This window comes from Camellia sinensis, chromosome 10 (assembly GCF_055761805.1).
Source record: "Camellia sinensis isolate YWXY chromosome 10, ASM5576180v1, whole genome shotgun sequence".
NCBI classification, from domain to species: Eukaryota; Viridiplantae; Streptophyta; class Magnoliopsida; order Ericales; family Theaceae; genus Camellia; species Camellia sinensis.
In genome coordinates, this window is record NC_138970.1 from 181,171,643 (window position 1) to 181,191,754 (window position 20,112).

General features: G+C 35.5%; 1 protein-coding gene across 1 annotated transcript; it reads right to left on the reverse strand.

Moving 5' to 3' along the window:
• Nucleotides 1-6,278: 6,278 nt before the first annotated feature.
• Nucleotides 6,279-11,931, reverse strand: LOC114278784 (photosynthetic NDH subunit of lumenal location 5, chloroplastic). The gene is made up of 7 exons (XM_028220915.2): nucleotides 11,678-11,931; nucleotides 11,343-11,579; nucleotides 10,477-10,627; nucleotides 10,288-10,376; nucleotides 8,021-8,075; nucleotides 7,190-7,275; nucleotides 6,279-6,678 (listed from the first exon to the last, which is right to left on the reverse strand). Exons 1-7 carry the CDS (start codon nucleotides 11,699-11,701, stop codon nucleotides 6,526-6,528), a joined length of 795 nt encoding a protein of 264 aa, XP_028076716.2. The 5' UTR covers nucleotides 11,702-11,931; the 3' UTR covers nucleotides 6,279-6,525.
• Nucleotides 11,932-20,112: the final 8,181 nt, after the last annotated feature.

Genomic DNA, 20,112 nt, shown 5'->3' on the forward strand with positions numbered 1-20,112 from the left:
GTTCTGCATGACAAACCAATCTGGAACTCCAGGTACCCACGAACCTACTGACCCAGCTGTTGAACTATTTCTTTCTTCCTTCGAAGCCATCTTCGAAGCTGGCTGTGAAGGCCACTGCTTGGCCCTGACTCCTTGTTTTGGGCCTAACTCAGGCCTTTGATGAGGGTGGCCACTTTCCGTCCTGCGTGAGGCTGGTCTAAGAGGCCAATCTCTGGCTTTGATCCCATAAACCGAACCCCTTTCAGATCTTCTTTCAAGATGATTGCCCTCCATTCTGTAATAGTTAGGTGGCCTAGATTCATGCAAAGGTCTCTTGCCTTTGAAGTGCATCCTAGTGACTGTTGGCTCAACCATTAATGGCTACTGCTTCGTACCAATTGGATATGGCCTTTTGTTATAAGCACTGGTTGGTTTAGGGCGCTTCTGCACATCCTTGTAATATTGCTTCCCATCAATTGGAAGCCCTTTCAACCACTTATAACTCAACCTGCATCTGGGACACATTCTTTGCATGACAGCTGCTTCTAAAGAATCGTCATCCAGTGTTTCTTCATCAGAGTCTTCCCTCTGGTTTGAGAAATCTTGTCCAATAGCTGGTAGATTTCCAGTGTCTTTCTTGGCAGTTGTCTGGCTGACAACATGCATCTATACATTGACTTCTTTCAATTCTTTCAAGGACAAGTTCTGGAAGTCTGGCATAATAACATTGGCTGCCACCTCTCCAATTTCTAGGAGTGGATTAGTATTAATCCCCATGGTAATTTCTGCTTTAGTTGAGAATTTTAAACTCCCTTTTCGAATCTGCTCTTGAATCTTGTCTCGAAAAACAGTGCAGTTTTTAGTTGAGTGAGACCAAGAATTATGCCATTTATAATACACTTTTCCTTTAAGTTCCTCTGGAGATGGAATTTTAACTCATTTTGGTAACTTCAGAAAATTCGCAACAAGCAAACGATCAAAAATGTCATCTGCCTTTGTTAAATCGAAAGAGTATTTCCTATGAACGTCTTTCTTTTTAAACTGTTGGTCAATTATTGTGTCTTTATGAATTAATGTTTCACAGATCACAGGTTCTTTTCCTACAATCTCTGCTGCATCAATCTCATAATTAGGATCTCTATAATACGTCTTGTATCTTGTTCTTCTTTTAGTAATGCTTCATACCTAGACACCTTATAGGTTAATTCCACTAAGTCTCTAAACTCAGTTGAGTCAAACTTCTTTCGAAGCCTAAACTCTAAACCATTCTGAGCCCATCTCACGAATTTAGGCTCTGGTAAGATGATCCTACATTTATTTCGTGCTCTTTTAAATCTGGCGATAAACTGAGTAGCCTTCTCATCAGGCCTTTGACTCAATCTTGTCAAGTCTGCCATGGAAACCTCTAGCTCTGTTTGGAAGAATTGGGCATGAAATGCCTCTTCCATTTGTTGCCAAGTTTGGATGGAGCCAGGTGTAAGGTTAATATGCCATACACAGGCTGCCTCAGTTAGAGAATTTGGGAACAATCTTAACTTCATATAGTCATTGTTAGTAAATTCACCACACTGAGCAGCGAACCTAGCAATATGTTCAACCGTTGACTGGTTTCCATTCCCATAAAAAAGAGCGAAGTCGGGTATTCTAAACCCCATTGGGTATTCATGTACCCTATCTACCCATTCTGGATATGGCTTCATGTACACAGGAGTTTGAACCCCCTGAGCCATTGGTCCACACATTTCTCTAATAATATCAACAATTTGATCCCTATGGACCATATTTTGTGCTTGTTGAACCACTACCGGAGGAACAAACATAGGATTTGGTGGACAACCTTATGCCTGGGGTCCTTATGGTCCATAGGGTGGTATGTTTGGGACTGGTTGTCCCTGTGGTGTTGGCTGCTGTTGAGGGTATGGATGACCTCTCTGAGCCTGTCCTGCAAAAGGACTTGCGAAAGGTGCTGGAACAGATGTTGTGTCTCTTCCGTTTGTAGGAAAACCTTCCAACCCCTCGGGTACAAATTCGAATAAAGGGTTAATGAAGCCCCTTGTGCTAGGTATGGCTTCGAATATGGGATTCGGAATTATCCTTATGCCATTTTCTTGTACTGGACTAGATCTACCAATTTGCATGGCTTCACTGTTAAGTAATGAGGCATTTTGACTTGCCATAGGCCTCGAAATAGGTTCATACCAAGACTGATGTGATGGTCTTTCATAGTTTTGATTACTAGTTTGACCATTAGAATGTCCATTAATTTGCATAGGCTGTTTATCTCTAGCCAATCTTTGGCTGAGGGACATTTGGAATTTCCTCCATGTGTCTTGTGTTTGTTGGTTGGTGGGTATTCATTCGATCCAAAAATGATGTTGCTCACCTTTCCAATGTGTTCATTAACTGCTGTCTCATGGCATCTACTAGGCCACCCCATAGATTCATTGGCTGAGTAGACGGAACAGTGAATGGTCCAATTCCTTGGCCTCGTCCAATATTATGAACATGTGGTATTTGTTCCGAAGTGCTGGTCTATTCGACCATATATTCTAACAAAATGGGTGTTTCCACAGGATATGTTATCACATTATCCTCTGGATTAGGTATTTTTACCTCTCCTTCCACGCCTTCTTCCAAGCGTTCATTTTCTCCTTGTCTCCTACGTCTAGCCATTTCAATTAGTCCCACTGGGCGTGCCAATATATGTTGGCTTTTTGGCTTTCGAAAGTTATTTTTGTAATTATGAGCGTTCCGGCAAGGATCAATCAGTCCTTACAGAAATTTAATTGCCAACCAATCATCAGACGATTGCGTTTTAGTTCTTTCAGCCTCAATAAAGAGGACCTTTACTGGTGGCTTTACTTAAGAGGAATAAACTAACAATGATTAAATGAAGAACAATTGTAGTACTTCATTAAGTAAAACGAAAGACTTATAATGATCCAATTCAGCCTCGTAGAGGTTTACAGCAACAATTTACTTGGAACTATTCCTATGAACGAAGTGCAGTGCAAGAATTTTAAAGTACAGAAATACAAAGAACAGGAAATGTAAAACTGGAAATGAAATAAAGTAGATAAAACTAGTTTTTTGGATCTGAGTCTGGGCCTTTTTCTAGGGCCTTCTCTGCTATTTATACTTCTCAAGGATAGCCGTCGAACTGCACTTCTAACCGTCAAACTGCTCCTCATGATCGCTGATCATGTTGCCTTATAATTAGCTCCATTATGCCAATACCTACAGTTAGGCTTCCCTCTTGATTTTGAATTTAAATGTGAGTAACCGTTGAGGCCACATCACTTTGCATCTCCTTACTGATCCAGTACTACGCAGATCTCATGAAAACCAATACTAACTGCCACGTGTACGATCACGATCGAATGTTTAAATTGTCTTCCCGTATTGCCCTTATTTTGCCACGCATCGAACTGTGACTGGCCCATACAAAATATATAGCCAACAAACCCACAAAACAATCTACACTAATCAAAACAAATTCCCAAGTGCTGCACTTCCAAAACAACTGCACCCAATGTTGCACTCTTCATTTCTGAGACAACACCAACACACCTCCCATGGCTGAAAGCTCCATGGCCAGAAAACTCCCTTTACTGAAAACTATGGGGATTCAAGTTCGAGAAACAACCTAATGAGCAACTTGATACATGGCCAAGCATCATGGTGCGGGGCAAAAAAAAAAAAACACATCAAGAAAACTAAAAATCTAAACGAGAAAATGTGAGAAATCTATGGGGATTCAAGTTTATTAGAAGAAGTGCAAGAAATATAGACTATAGTATAAATATAAACTATTTGTATATGATCCGGATCGATTCCAATCCGGAACTGTGGGGTTCAATCCGGAACTGATCCGTTACCTACAAATTTTTAAATTTTCAATCCGAAACCGAAACACAAATTCAAAAAACCAATCTAAACTTACCTGATTAGACTGGACCGGATCGAATTATAGATTATAAGGATTTCTTGCTCAACCCTAACTAAATCAGAAGAATCCTCCTTGAAGCACGTGCAAAAAAAAGTTTGGGCCAAGCCCTAAAATAACTTAGTCTTATCATATTTTGAATCTCTCAAATTGATTATTTGGGTTTGATCGGCTGATTTCGAAAATTTAAATTGTTTACTTTTTAATATTTGTTAAGTAAAACATTTTTGTAAAAAATTAATAGGATTGAATATCGGTCACTAGATGTTTAAATCATATTTGTTTTAAAAAAATAAACGATAACTGTAATTTTAAGAATAATCATTCATTATTTATAATATAAATGTGATTCAAACATCTTTAGTGATTGATGTTCAATCATCCTATTTTTCATGAATATTCTATACAATAAATTCTAAAAAATGAATAGTTCAGATTATCGAGATTACCTCAAAATTGATATACTAAATCTAAATATTCTTTCAAGTTAAATGACCAATTTGAAATAATCCAACCCCATATCATATAGTTTGGGCTGAATTAAAACAGTCACATAAGAAGAAGAGACACACATCTCCCCATCAATGTGGCGTTGTCTCATATTGGACCACATTTTGAGTTTGTATCATGTGGGGACCCCTACCCCTTTATTCACTCTCTAATTAACATTAGAAATTATTTAGTAGCTACAAAACATTACAGGTCTGAGTGTATAGATGGCCACACAGAGCGGGTATGCCTTTTTCCGTCCCTGCCTTCGCTTTTAAATTCCACTCCCGCCCCTGCCTCAACCCTGCTATGGGTAAAAATATTTAACCTCATCTCTGCCCCCGTAGATACTCGGTATCCACAGATACCTAACCACATTTTAAATTATCAAAAAAATTAAAAACTATTTAAATCTTTAATATACTAAACAATTTTTTTTTATTTCTATATATATAAACAGTAAGACTTTTAATATTATTATTTATTTATATTTAAACAGCACCACAGACTTTTAGTATTTCTTTTTTTATATCTAATTATATTTTATATTTTATATATACATATATATTATTTATTTATATTATTAATTATGTCGGGTTAGGTTTGGATTGGGAAAGATGATACTCGCACCGCACCTCCATTGTGGGTGACCAAAATATAATCTACCCCCACCCTACACAAGTATTAGGTCAACTAAAATACGTTACATTCAGGTGAGCATAGGCGAGCCCGTAAATCAGATTAAAACGAGCATCCCGATTTGAGTGTTTTTGAATGATATTTTATAATTTATTTACTATTTTCTTGTCTTTACATTTATCGAAGACACTTTTTCTATCTTAAAAGGTTTATATTACAAAAGAGCTCTATGTATTTTAAAAAAATATCTAATTCGATATTGTAGTATAACTTGGTTTGAAGAAGCATTTCACCTATTTAGAATAGGTTTATATAGATTGAGTCTTTATTTTTATTTATTTGTTAATCTAGCATACTTTTCACTTTAAATTTGTAAGCTCCACTTATTGAATAGTTTGTGACAATTTTCATTTTGTAATTTAATAACCCTTGTTAAAAAACTTTAAATGAACTCCAATACTAATAATATTATTTGAATTTATATTTAAAAATAAAAAAATCTATCATTCAAGGTTTCACTTTAGACCTCACTCAAGTTACACCAACTATGTTAGAGAATTGCGTTCAATTCTGTAATTTTCTAATATCATCATTTTAGTTGAGCCCATCCTTGATCTAGACCACAAGATAATTTTGTTATCATCATATTAATTGAGCTCATTCTCACTCTAGACCACAAGATGGGCTGGTAACCTGGCATTAACAACAAAATTAGTATAGGAAGCCAGGGAGATCCAGCTCAAAGCATTTAGGATTTTCAGTCTCTAAAATCGCTATTCCTAATACACCTTAATCTTGCAATAGGAAAGAATTCTCAAAACACAAGCTCAAATAAAGAGAAGGACAAGGACAAAATTTTGGCCTCTAATCGTGCAGCTACAACTCTTACCCGTTGTGTGGATCTACATTTGTTGATGAAAATAAAAAAATACAAGAAAAGCTAAAAATATTCACTTTTGTTCGGTTGCACTAAGAAAATAAATGGACAAGTAATTTCATTTCCATTTCCTTTTCCTTCCCCTCAACAACAAATCCATGTACGTGGCACCTGTAATTTCATTTCCTCTCCTATTGCAGGCCAAGTAAAGCCTCATCCCAAACACAGCTCAAGCTCAAATAAGTACATCCATTTCACAATGCACTCATTACTCTCATATTTAACCATACAGAATGGATCACTTATTAATAACCAACAATGACTTCAAAAAATTCTAGTAATGCCATCTTTTCATGGAACTTTCATTTTATTAAAAATACATCCTTTCATCCCTCTGGTATAGAATTGTTCATTGTTCAACACACCAACACGGTTCAAACTTCTCAATTTCTCTAACCTCAAAACTAATACAAAAATCAAACAAGAAACTGTTGGGGGTTCAATAAAGCCTCATAAAAAGCTCTCTAAATTGGGAGAACCGGCCCCAGATAAAAGAAGGGGAATAATGAAAACCGAGAACTGATGAGATTCCACCTCAGACCACAGGAAGCTCACCACATTCGCTGATGATCACCTTCTTTCTGGGCCGATCACCTCTATCAGTCTCTTGTGACTCAATCAGCTTAACTATGTCCATGCCCTCCAAAACTTGCCCAAACACTACATGCCTTTGATCCAGCCACGGTGTCTGTCATTCACCAGAGAGATAAAACACAAATATTAAGCACACATCAAGTCACCTAGTTTGGTTGGGTTTTCAAAATCTGCTTTCTATTTATTTATTTTTTTAGTAGTTTGTAAAAAAATTCAAAAAATAAAAAATACTCATCATTTTCATATGTTAATCTCTTCTTCGGAACAAAAAATAATTTTTCAAAATTTAAAATATTTTGTTGGTATTTATTTTTGTCAAACTAATTTCGATTTTTTAAGGGGGGAAAAAACACAAAAAAAAAAAAAAAAAAAAAAACATATTTTGAAAACTTAACCAAATAGGAAACTCTCAAACAAGATTTTGCTTGCTAGACCTACAAGATTTGAATGCATTTAAGCATTGTCTTTGCCATTATTCAGTTGAAAATCAAGTGTATTTTAATTTGACGATATTGGCTATGCCGGCAATAGTGATGCCACAATAAAAGTTAATTGCTCAAGGAAGCAAACAACAATCCAAAGAATGAATTAGATTTTCCAAGTACCTTGACGGTGCATATAAAGAATTGGCTCCCATTGGTGTTTGGGCCTGCATTTGCCATGCTAAGAACTCCAGGTCCAATATGAGACACTGCAAACAATCAACATTTTCAGATATTTATGTGGAAATTGAATTTGTGTACTATCCTTGGTTTGAGAAGAAAGATGGTAGAAGGGCAACATGACATGATAACAACATCACAAATATGGTTTAAACACAGTTAAGAGTCTTCTCAACACATAAGATAGTCCTGAAAATCTAATCCTCTTAATTTATCATCTGTTTGTTCTTAACTATATCTATATGTATAAATGAAAATATCGCATTTTTTTCCATTACAGATACATTTATATGTTAACATATCAAAATAGTAAGAAATCATTTTTTCACAATTTACATATCGGAAAAAAAAAAAAGTGTGAAAAACAATTCCGATATCTATTTTAGAATGATCCATTTCATAGACAATGGGATTTTTTAGTTTTTAGAATTCCTAAAATTAAAAGTCCAATAATGTGTAAATTCACAATTTTTTATTTATTATTGAATCCTAAGTCATTTTCCTCACACATACAATGTGTTTAATGTGTATCATGTGTCCCTCAAGTGTTTGAAACATGTCTGGTTCTAAAAAAAAAATTAAAAATAATAGAACATGGTGCCCGATAAATGTCGGTGCTCGACACATTTCTGATACAGGCACAACACCTTAGAGATTTCGTGCTTCTTAGCGTATCCCATACCATTACTCGAGTATCAAATGTCCTACACAGGTATTTCACACAAACATAACCCCCTCCTACCAGTCTAACATAAGTAGGAAGGATTAGCTTACACTTGAAATTCTCATCTTTGAATGTACGGCCATATATACTTTTACCACCAGTTCCCTGCAGTAGTGATCCAAGAATGAAGGATTAGCCTTTGACAAGATATGTTACTAACAAGAAATTCGAAAGGGCACAAGTACATAACACAAATTATACCATACATGTGGTAAACACTGCATTTTTTTAACCAGAGGTCCAGAATAGGAAACAGAGGCAAAAATAGCAGCAGCAGATAAAACTCAATGAGAGATCCATATGCATGAACCCAAGTGCAACTAAAAATATTGACTAGAGAGAGAGAGAGAGCTTAACGGATAGTCAAGTAATTTCATCAAATCCAATGATGACCATGATGCCACAGGTTGGCATGATACCATAGGACAGAGAGGTATTACCATTTCATATTAAAGCTACAGAGAAGATGACTTAGAATTGGTGACAATTATTCCATATGACATCAGTGCAACATTTATTCCACAAATCTTAATAGTAGAAGCTGCACCTTTCAACCCCAAATACCTCAAATTACAATTCTACAAGCTAGAGCCAAGAGAAACTTTAAGAAGGGGCCTACATCTGGACTCAAACGTGTGCAAAGAATTTAAGCCAATACATTCTCAATAACATCCCTATGTAAAACACTAAATCATGAACCATAACATCTCTTTCACTTGGAATCTTCTTCTTTTTTTTCTTCAGACATATTCTTGTCCTAGCAGAGCCTTCAAGTTCGACCATCTCGCTTGCTGGTGTAATTTTGTGTTTATACACAGGACCAACAGTTATCGCCAAGTAATTGTTAGAGTGAATAAGTCAGAGCATCTAGAAAATCAAGCAAGAGTTAGTTAGGACACATCAGCAAGATTGGTTAGTTACCAGAGCAGTTAGTTTGTTAGAATTGCTGTAACAAGTGCTTGCTTCCTTGTATGACATGAAGGACAGAGAATAAGACTGATTTTTTCCAATTTTCCCTAGCTTTGAAATTATTGTCATTAATCAGTTCACAGAGACTAAGTGGTGTTTCCTCCATACTAAAAGAAAGTTATGAAATCACCAAATGACTCAAGCAGAATCTTAGCCATTCACCTAGAAATTATTACCAAAGGATAAAAGAGAAGAAAGAAAATTCTACAATGTCCAAATTTTTCCAAGATTCATACTTAACCTATATCAAACATGAATGCTATGTTTTAATTACCTAATGTTCTGTCTGCTACTTGTCTCTTCGAGCCAATTTGGCATTCAAAAAGTTCATATCATTTGAATCTACATACAAGGCAATTTATTTATAGATGCCAAGAAAGCCTAAGGACATTGTACAGTGCAGATAGTGTCCAACAGATTGGTGCTGGGTGTTGGTGCATATCTAAAGGTCAGACTCGTCAAATCTCAAATTAAAGGGTACACGTACTCGGCAAAAAAATGAGTCATATTTTTAATCTATTATGTAAGATAAAATGGTACTATATGTAACATACAATGTCAAAAACGTGCTTTATAGCAATTATACAACAAATGATACATATAAGCTAGTGTTAAATACAAACATATGAGAAGTGTCCAATAGAAAATATCGGACACATCCCACACATCCCATCTGACATGGGTATTTGATTTATTTTTAAGAATCATGTAACATAGGTTCCACAAGTTTATAAACAAGCAATGCAAAACAACCAATATTCATATTCTAATAAGGGCTCTATTGCATACTGATTTCTGTAAATAATGGATTTTTTCCTTTCAAATGGTACACATTGTCTTAAAATGAACAAGATACTACTTTATCGATAAATAATGCATAGACTAGAATATTGAAATGTCAAATGAAGAGAAGTTTAATTTCAAAATATCTACAATACCACCTGAGGTTATAGATTCACTTTGTGCAAAGTAGTTTTCAAAGTTATCAATAGATATTATATGAACAAAATGGCAAAACAAAATTAAAACAAGAAACCAAATTCCAAATATGGAGGCGATACACAAAGAAAAGAGACGCAAATTATAGACATTGCTCATGTTAAAAAGATCTTGCAGTAAAATTTAATTGTTAGTATGATTGTGAGAACTGATAAGAGATGCAGTTTCTACAATTACTAGCTAAAGAAAGCAATATGCTTAGTATAAATTTGCCGAACAGGCTCTTGACTGACATTAGCATTAATCATGTGGGTTCAAACTTGACAAAAGATATTACAGACAAAACTTTATCAAATTGTAATTTGTGATTGTAGAACACAAAATCAATGGAAAAGCAAGAAGCACCTACATTTCCTTTATCGAAGTCTCCTCCTTGAATCATAAAGTCCTTGATGACACGATGAAATGAGGAGCCTTTGAAGCCAAAGCCTTTCTCTCCTGATTAATATTAAAGCAAATCAAAATGCATTTAAAAGCTGAGTTAGTCAGACAACAAAAAGAAGCAGAAACACATAAACAGAACATCATAATACACCACCTGTGCAAAGAGCACGGAAGTTCTCTGCAGTTTGGGGAACATCATCTCCATACAATCCTATCACAATCCTTCCAGCAAGCTTTCCCACTGGATTCCCAATGCTTACATCAAAATATACTTTCTGGGTTACTTTTGATTGTAATTCTGCAACCTGGAATTGAATACAAACATATTTGGAAAATACTGTACATAGCCCTAGAGCCTTCTATATTTGCAATATTCTCTGTGGAGGACAAAATCGAACATCCTTTTGCCCAAAAAAAACTCTCAATAAATTAATTAAACCAAACTTAACATCATGCAAACATGAAAAAGTTATTGAAATGCAACAAATTGGGCATTTGAGCAGCATTGAGAAGCCTCTGGCAATAATATTGGCACAAAAAGCCAAACCAAGATTGATTTTTCCAATTCTCAGCACGAAGGACACTAAAAGCTCAATTTGAAAGCTAGAATAAATATAACAAGTTAATAACACAACTTTTGACATACTGGTTGAACTCACCATTCTTTAGGGCATCTTCAATCCTGGCTCAAACCAATATCAAATTTAAATTTGGGTAAAAATAACTCAAAACACACTCCATTCCTTGACCCAAACATATACCAAATTGAGTTTTACTAAAAAATTTACTCAAACTATGAGAGACTAAAATATACTCAAAATTTTCAATACTATTTTGTGACTCAAATTTACCACTATGCCAATATTGAAACTTGTACTCAAATTTATGCTAAAATCTAAATTTTCATATGAAACAAACTAAAGCAGTTGGGATAGGACTAGCTTATTTTCCATTCCTTTCTAGTCCGTTTTCTTAGCAACCAAACGCATAACATAGAAAGTAGAAAGGAAAGTAACTGACCTCAGAAATGGCCCGAACCGAGCTAGGATTGCCAGTTTTCCTCTGAAATGAAGTCCCAGACGAGTATGGGAGGGGAACGAGACGCAACGACCTGGAGAGCAAGCTCGACGACGATAACAACGATGATGACGTATCTGAGGGCAATGTAGAAGCTGGAAGCTTTTTAGAAGTACAGGAGGGGCTTACAAGGTTCATCTGCGAGAGGCTTCGAGAGCATGAGAACGAGCCAATGTTCGACTGCGCGGGAGGAATTCGTGAATTAGTTCGAAATTCAGAGATAAGGAATTGGAAGAAAAAAAAAATTAGTTCAGATTAAAGATTAGGGTTTTACATACCAGAGCTGTAAATGGAACTGCCATTGATGGAGAGGTGTGAACACGAAGCCTATTGAGCTTTTCAAGTCTCTCTCTCTCTGTCTCTCTGAGCTAGTTAAAGGATCTTTTTGGTGGCTTGGTGAGTGTAGCTGAGAGAGTAGACAGAGAAGAAGGAAGTCGGTGACGGAGATGCCGAGTCTGAAATTTCTGGAATAGCATTTGGGGGTTTCTTAAATGACAAATACGCCCCTTGCCCGTTTGTAATGAGAATAGGAGAAATTTTTGTTTTCAATTTAAGTGCTTTTGTGTTAAAAATTAAAGAAAAATACTTTTTTTAGTTCTAAATTTTTAGTTTTAAAGGCAGTTATAATGAGTTGGTAATGAGTCTCGCTTATTACGACGTGTTACCATGAGTATTCTATTAGAATATTAAAATTAGTACTTTGAATCATTGTTAAAAATTAAATTAGGATCAATTATACATATGTTTCTGAGATTTCTGATAAATACATAAATATTTTTTGTAATTTCAATAATTATAAAAACTTCATTTACTTTTAATGACGATATCAAGATTCTCCCAATTAATTAATTTAGCACAAATATTGTTACTTTTCTATTCAAAATGACCATATTACTCCTTTGAACTAATAAGTTATTTAAATAAAAAATTTCAATATATATTATTAAAGCTCCATACATATTTTAACTTAATACCTTAATAGTTTAATTTAAGACCCTAATAATTAATACAATACTTATAAGACTTATTCCATACTATATATGATGATCGAGTATGTAATTCGCCTCATCCTCTTTGAGTTATGTTAGATTTACTCTTATTAGAATGTCGGGTTTTAATGTAAGGACTTGTCAACTGTTGGGTTTGTTATTTTTGAAAACTTTTTCCCAAAATTTTCGATCTTATTTATTTCAATTCCGAGTTTCACTTGTTCCGAAAGGTGCGAGGTTGGATCCAGGGTGTCACAGGTCGAGTTGGGAAATTTTCTGGTTGGGAGGCAGAACTGCACGTGCAAGGGCATTGTCACGCCCCAAAATTTGGATAATTAAATATTAAATTAGGACTAAACCCCTATCAATATTCCATCATCCAAATCCTAGGGGTGAAACAAAATCTAAACCTTTACGTCTCTATAAGGTTTAAGTAAACATCAATGCTCAAAAGATTACAAGGAAAAAAAAAAAAAAACTAACAAATGCCCACCAAACTATCTATCATAAATTCATAACAATCAAATACTTCAACATTAAGGTAGCAACAACTAGTCAAAACAACTTAAACAATGTAAAGTTACAAACCATGCCAAATTATCAAAATACTAAGGTCAAAAAAAAAAATAATAATTACATAAACTAATATCAACCCTAAGCTTAAGAAAACAAAAGAAATCCAAACGACATGTCCAACAACTATAGTTATTCCACGTCACCACCGTAACCCCAACTAATCCTGTAAAGGAAGTTGGTTGCGCTCAAATAGAACGCACCCAATTTGTCAAGAGACAAAACGAATCAATATACAGGTATACTGGTATGAGTACAAGATTTAACACCCACGTATCCACCAGACACAAACAAAAATACATTTAATTCTTGTTACTAGACAAGACAAGTAGTTTCATCCGCACCGAGATGAATGTGTAGTTTCTCGAGATACGGTGGCATTTAGTTTCTTACCCGTACACTATAAAATATAAATTGAGTATAAAATAAACAAAATTAAAATAAAAATATAGTGGGTCAGCCCTGCATAAAAAGTTAATAAAACCCACCATCCTGCAAAAAAATAAAGGTAGTATAATTTAATCATAATTAACTTGCTAAAGAAGTATCAAAATGTATCGTTTCATACTTAAATAATTTGAATTTACCAAAACTTAAAGAACACAAGTTGTACAGAATCAAATTTTTTTAAAAGCAACGTGAACGAATTTATAGAAACTGAACAGGTTGAGAGAAAAAAATTAATATAAAATCCTAAACGAAATTCAATTGAAAAATCTAGAACTGAAAACGGAAAGATTTCCCTAAGATGAATTTTTTCGAAAAAGTTCAAAACACGAAAAGTGTTCAGAATAATGTTTTACTTCAGTTTACGCGAAATCAATAAAAATGAGTTCGTTTCGTGGGTTAAAACAGCCTTTAAAATCTGCATTGCTAAAATGAATCAAAATTACAATAACCAAGATCATCAGATTATAAGTTCTAATCGATCTTTTTAATAAAAATCTAAAACACAAAAATTGTCTAGAATCACGTATACATGCCTCTGCTCCAATTGCATAATTTATCGAGGTTGTTTACTATTTTTCAAGATGTACAAATCAATACAATTCAAACCGTACATATAAGTTCATATTTAATTCTTTGTACCTTAACTTCACCACTTCGCCCTTTTACTTCCGGCCTACACATATATCTCATGTGCCTCCTGTATACCTAACACCGCTCCGAAGCCAAACTTGCACAGGAATATCGTCCTGAATTTGACTCACATTCCCCAGATGGTTAGCATATACGTACACGCGTAAATCAAAGCACTCGTCTACTCATGAGAACGAGGTAACAATATATACACACAACATCTCACTCATGAGAACAAATATAACAATGCCAAGCCTAAGGCATTCAAATAAATCTCATAATTCTTACTTTTTTTTTTATACACTCTTTCTTACCATCTCTCAAATAAAACAGCAATCCATGGAGTCATGGTAAAGTATAAGAAATTTATTTATGGATTCTTAATTTATTTTAATTTCATATATTCATGAGTGTGATTACAACCATAAAATAAATCCATATAAAAACTCTAAACATGGCATACACAACTAATCAAAATAATTAAAATTAATCCATCATCTACATACAAATACAAAATCAAACCAACATCAAATAAATAAAAATAAATAAATAAAAACAATGAATCAATCCATCATCTAATCAATATCTATGCATTCTAAGTTTATTTCAATTTCATATAGCCATGAGTGTGATTATAATAATAAAATAAATACATATAAAAAAACCCTAAACCTGACATACACAACTAATCAAAATAATTAAAATCAATCTATCATCTTCATGTAAATACAAATCAAACTAACATCAAATAAATAAAAACAAATAAATAAAACAACAAATTAAATATAAATCAAGGGAAGTGAATTTTGAACTCACAATATTTTTCTAAAAATCAAAAAATCACTTAAACAATTAATGAAATCACCAAAATAAAACCCTAATCTTTCTTCATCTTCTTTTTTTTTGTTTTTCTCTTCCGCTGTCCCCCTCTCTCTCACAGCCACACAGCACAACAACCCCCCCCCCCCCTTTTTTCCTTTTTTTTTTTAGCAGCACTCTTATAAGGACCTAATTAATGATTATATTGTATTTTGTTATATAAATATAATATAAATAAATATGCTTTATAAAACTAATACATATAATACTTTATATATATATATATAAAATATATATATAAATATTTAGATTAATTATATATAATTAAATATCACATTAAATTCTCATATAACCACACAATTAATAAAGTCAAAAATAAAATAAGATAATAATAATAATAATAATAATAATAATAATAATAATAATAATAATAATAAATAAAGGCTTACGAAAAATTAGGGTTGCTACAGGCATGGGCCACACGTGCGGAGTGGGGGTCGCACGTGCGTAGAAGAGAGGGTTGTCAGTGGTGGTGCATTCTGCTTTATATGCACCAGCGGAAGGAGGTGCAGGGAGAGTGTTGCATGTACGAGGGTGAGATTTGCACGTGCAGATGGGGGTGCCGCACGTGCGGGAATGGGTGCTGCACATGTGGGAGTCCACTGAGTCCAAAAATCTGTCTTTTTCTCTTCTTGGACTGAATGTATCTAACTTTTTACACATCTCTCTCTCTCTTTAAAAATATCTTTTCCTCTCTCTTCTCTCTAAAAACCTCCATCAAACACTATAAACCCTTTATTTCTTCCAATCCATTGGAGTTTTGACCCAACATCCTTCATTAATTTTGGAGAGCTAAGCAAGGGTTTCGTTGTGTGTGGTGAAGATCGAGTTTCAACACCGTTGGATTTGGGGCTTTCATCTCTTTTTCCTTCAAGAACTTGAGGTAGGGATTTTCTTAGAGTTATATATATATTTTTATAAGATTATGTTGATTTGGAACTCTTTTGAGAAGTATAGAAACTTTGATTTTGGCTCATGTGTGTTGATGATTTTAAAAGTGGGTTTACACCTTATTTTTTTTTTTTTTTTAATTCTTGAGAGCTTGAACTACATTGTGAGAAAGGATGCTTTGGAGAGATTTTTCTTTCAAAAGATGAGAAAATGGCTAGTTGGTGAAAACCTAGAAATTTGGGAAATTTTTTTGATAGAAATTGAAAACTTATAATTTTACCCTATAAAGTGTTAGAATGAATGGAGGATTAGGAAATTCTTATTGTTGTATATATATATATATATGAAAAAGCCCGTGGAGTGTATGAAATAGTTGTTTTGAAATTGTTATTCAAAAATGTGAATATAGTCATGAAATGATTAAATTGTTAAGGATGCATGAAATGTTAAAGTGTTGCTACCCTTGAATAGATATAAATTATTATCTGTTTATGTTGTGAGATTGCATCGAAAAGGGAAATGGAAATTGTGAATCGAAATGGAGGAATTGTATGGAAATGTTGCAAGTGGAAGACTATTATAATTGTGTTGATATATGTTGCATTGGTATTTTAATTTATTTGGTTGTTAAAAATTTTGAATTTGAGATTTGAAAACATTTGCATTGAGAAAGGAATGTTGTGAAATAAGATATCATTGAAATGTTTTGGGTTAAATACGTTGGTAAGTCCGGATAGGGAATGTAGATGAAATTGATTAAGTTGGCCTGAGTGTCCAAGGTGAAAGACCGAAAACACATGCGGAGGAGGTACCACGTGCCTTTCAGTTAGCTACCAGTAAAGTGAGGGTTTTGATAGTGCTAGTTATGCCTACTTGCAGACACCAACCTAGGGATTACCTGAGTCATATTTACCGCCCCTTTGAACTTGATTTAAATTGTTGAATTTTGTTGAAATTTTAAGATTTCATTGTGCATGATGGTTTTCAAATGATGAAGATAAGACTTTCTTTTAAAGGCATTGCATAGTATGTACATTCCATTTCATGAGACTTGTATAAAATGTATATAATTTGTTAAGATTTTCCTATTGGGCTATGCTCACCCTATAAGATTTTGGTACCAAAAAAAATGTGGTGATTCCGCCAAACTAAATGCGTGGATATATGTGTTGAGAGCACAAAGCTCTTGTTTTGTTGTGATTGTAAATTTTTTACAAGCCAAGGGCTATACTTGTATGGGTTCGAGTAACCATGTTATGTAATCAGGCTTAAACCTCAGAGTTTGTAGCCCTTGAGGGCACTTATTTATTTTGATTAGATGTTTTACATGCTATAAATTCATGTACCGAAGTCATTGAATGTATATCCGTATGTGGGACTATTTTGTAAACACCTTATGATCATGTATTCAAGTGTTGGAGAACTACTTCTGTTATCATAAAGAGCGGTGGTTGATGTACTTTTATTGTGTATTTTCTTGGGGCGTTACAACTTGGTATCAGAACTACCAGGTTTGAATACTAGGGGTTCGTGGGAAGTGGTTGTTTTGCCACAATGGGTTCATTTCGCATGATTAGGAGATGTTATATATTTCGTGGCTATGTGATAACATGTTTATATGACTAGATGGGTATGGGGTTGGACTTTTGAGATGTGGTTCGAGCCTATTAAATTCCTTGACATCTTATTAGAAGAGTACTTAATCAATCGTTCTTGTACGGGAAAGAAATAAACCTTCTCGTATAATCCTGTTGACCAAGTCTGCGCTCCTCCGTACGACGTCGCCTTATCACCTGAAAACACAAACGTGAGCTAGCCGGCGGGTGTGTGTCGGAAACCTCTCCGATGCCTAAGTCAGCGAACTTGACAAATAGACAAAGCTCTGTGAATTCAGAAAGCAAAGTTGTGTATTACCTCCCCAAAGGTGATGTTTGTGAGCTTTTATAGGTTTCATGTGGCATAATCCTAGTAGGACTTCTACTTTTCCACGCAGAGTCCTCCTAGGATTCATACTCCTGTAGGATAATGCTTATCCTTTAACACCCCCCTCACTGCCTAAACCAAGTGAGATGGTTTTATTATGGCCGAACTCCAACATGACCGAAATAATTATGGCTATGCCGAGCCTCAGAGTAGGCCGAACTAGCTCTTCCTTTTACTTCTCGTACGTCGGCTTCTCATGCACAACACACGGCGTGGTTAGGCCGAACTAACAAATCGTGACCGATAAAACTCCAAGACCGGTCTAATGCAAAGGTACTGTTAGACCGATCTTACTTCATTTTTACGTCGGACCGGACTAGCTTCGAAGTCTTAGGACCGGACTAACTTCGGAATATCCATACGACCGGAGTGACTTACGTGGCCCTTTATACTGTGGCTCATAACGGCCCATTGCCCTAGCTCGGCCCAATTTCCATATAAATTACCCTCTCAATTGCCCCTTAATTCCATCTGCGTAGCTTGATAGGGATTACCTGTCTTATAAACCGGTCTAAAGTTTTAGCCTTTCCAGCCGAGCTAATACTCTAAGCCTGTAGAGCCGAGCTAGCACTAAGCCGAACTATCCTTATCCGGTTAGAACATCGCTTCAATCACAGAAACTGAATCGCTTCCTTTTTCAGTGACACGTGGCAGGCTCCAATTGGTTGGGGGCAGCTGTCACGCCGCCCTCGTACTCTGAGAAATTTGAACAGTTCCCGCCCTTCCTCTCTCTTTGCACACAACAAATCCTTTGTCCTTGAATCATTCACCTATACTATTCATCTTTTTCTCTCTCTGTGCCTCTACTTTTTCAGCTACCAAACGCGTGCTCTTCATTGCTGCTACTGTTTCCATCTCCAGTTTCCTCTTCTTACCTTGGTAAGTTACTTAGATCTCTTTTGTGTTTGTATTTGCTTCATTCACTGTAACTTGTTTTGTGTGTTTTTTGCAAAATAAAACACATTTCTGTTTCTACTTTTCATGGGTCTTGTATCTTCTGGAAAAAATCTTCATAAGAAAACTATGAATATCATGAAGCAACCTGTAGAACGTAGTTTTGATCAAGAAACTTGTCCTAACCGAACTAGGACACTGTTTGTGCTATATATGTAGATCAATTCGGACAATAACCGAGCTAGAACTCATAGAAATAACAGTAGTTTCAGTAAGTTACCAACTTCTGATCCACTTTAGCTGAGATAAACTCACCGAACGAAGTTTGAACTCAGTAAACAAGGAACCTCGGCCTTCAACCAAGCTAAGCCTTTGGGGCTAAGCCAGCTTTCTTAGTTTCTAAACCAAACTCAGAAAGCTGCCCTTAGAGGCTCAACCGAAGTAACAAAACCCATAGTTCAAACCGAGATAACCAACCTCATACAAAAACCGATCTCGCGAACCCTATGCTCAATCCGAGCTGCCAAGCATTTTGCTGAACCGAGATACAGCATCCCCCATAGGCCGAAGTAGGACTTTTTATCTTTGCTTTGATTTTGTAGCACGGTCTGCGATCTGTGCTTAACACCTTTGTTTTCCACTTTGCAGACTTAGGTTACCCAGGCACTCTTCTGCGCGCTCAACCGAGCTACTAAGCACATTCTTCCGACCGAACTAATTTATTAATAACTTATACAATAAATGGGGAAGTATAGGTATCTAGTAGACACTCCGGGCGGCCTAGCCGAATTCAGAAAAGACTACAATATACCTGATGACGTTCACCTGATTTTAGCCGGAAAGGATGTCATTCCTTGGGGTAATGCAGGCTTTGTCCCCTTCACCCTCTTATCCATAGTCGAAACCGGACTACGATTTCCAGTCCAACCTTTAATTTGCGAGTTTCTTAGACAAACTAGACTATGCCCTACCCAACTATCCACAAATTCATACCGCATAATAATGGGAATAGCCGAACTAAACCGGCAAGCCGGTCTCAACCTTGGTCTGGCCGAAATCTTTCACCAATACTCCATTGGTTCGAAGGAAGACGGCTGGGTATACTACCTCAGAATATGCCGCCGACGTGAGAAAATAATAAAAAACACACCGGATAAGGACTTAAATGACGACGATTTTTTCTGGGTGTTTGGGAATTTTGAGGATCATCAAGCCCAGATTCCTGGCCGACGTATAAACTGGAAAAAAGGAGAACCTGGTAAATTGACTTCGGTTTTGTTGCTTGCTATTTTATATTTCGGTTTGTCAATCTTTCAGCCGAACTAACAGTTGTCTTTTTTTTTTCTGCAGATTCTGCCCACCTTCATTCTTTATACAGCTACCCCAATCTAGCGACTTTGCGCGCCGCACTACGGTATCCAGAA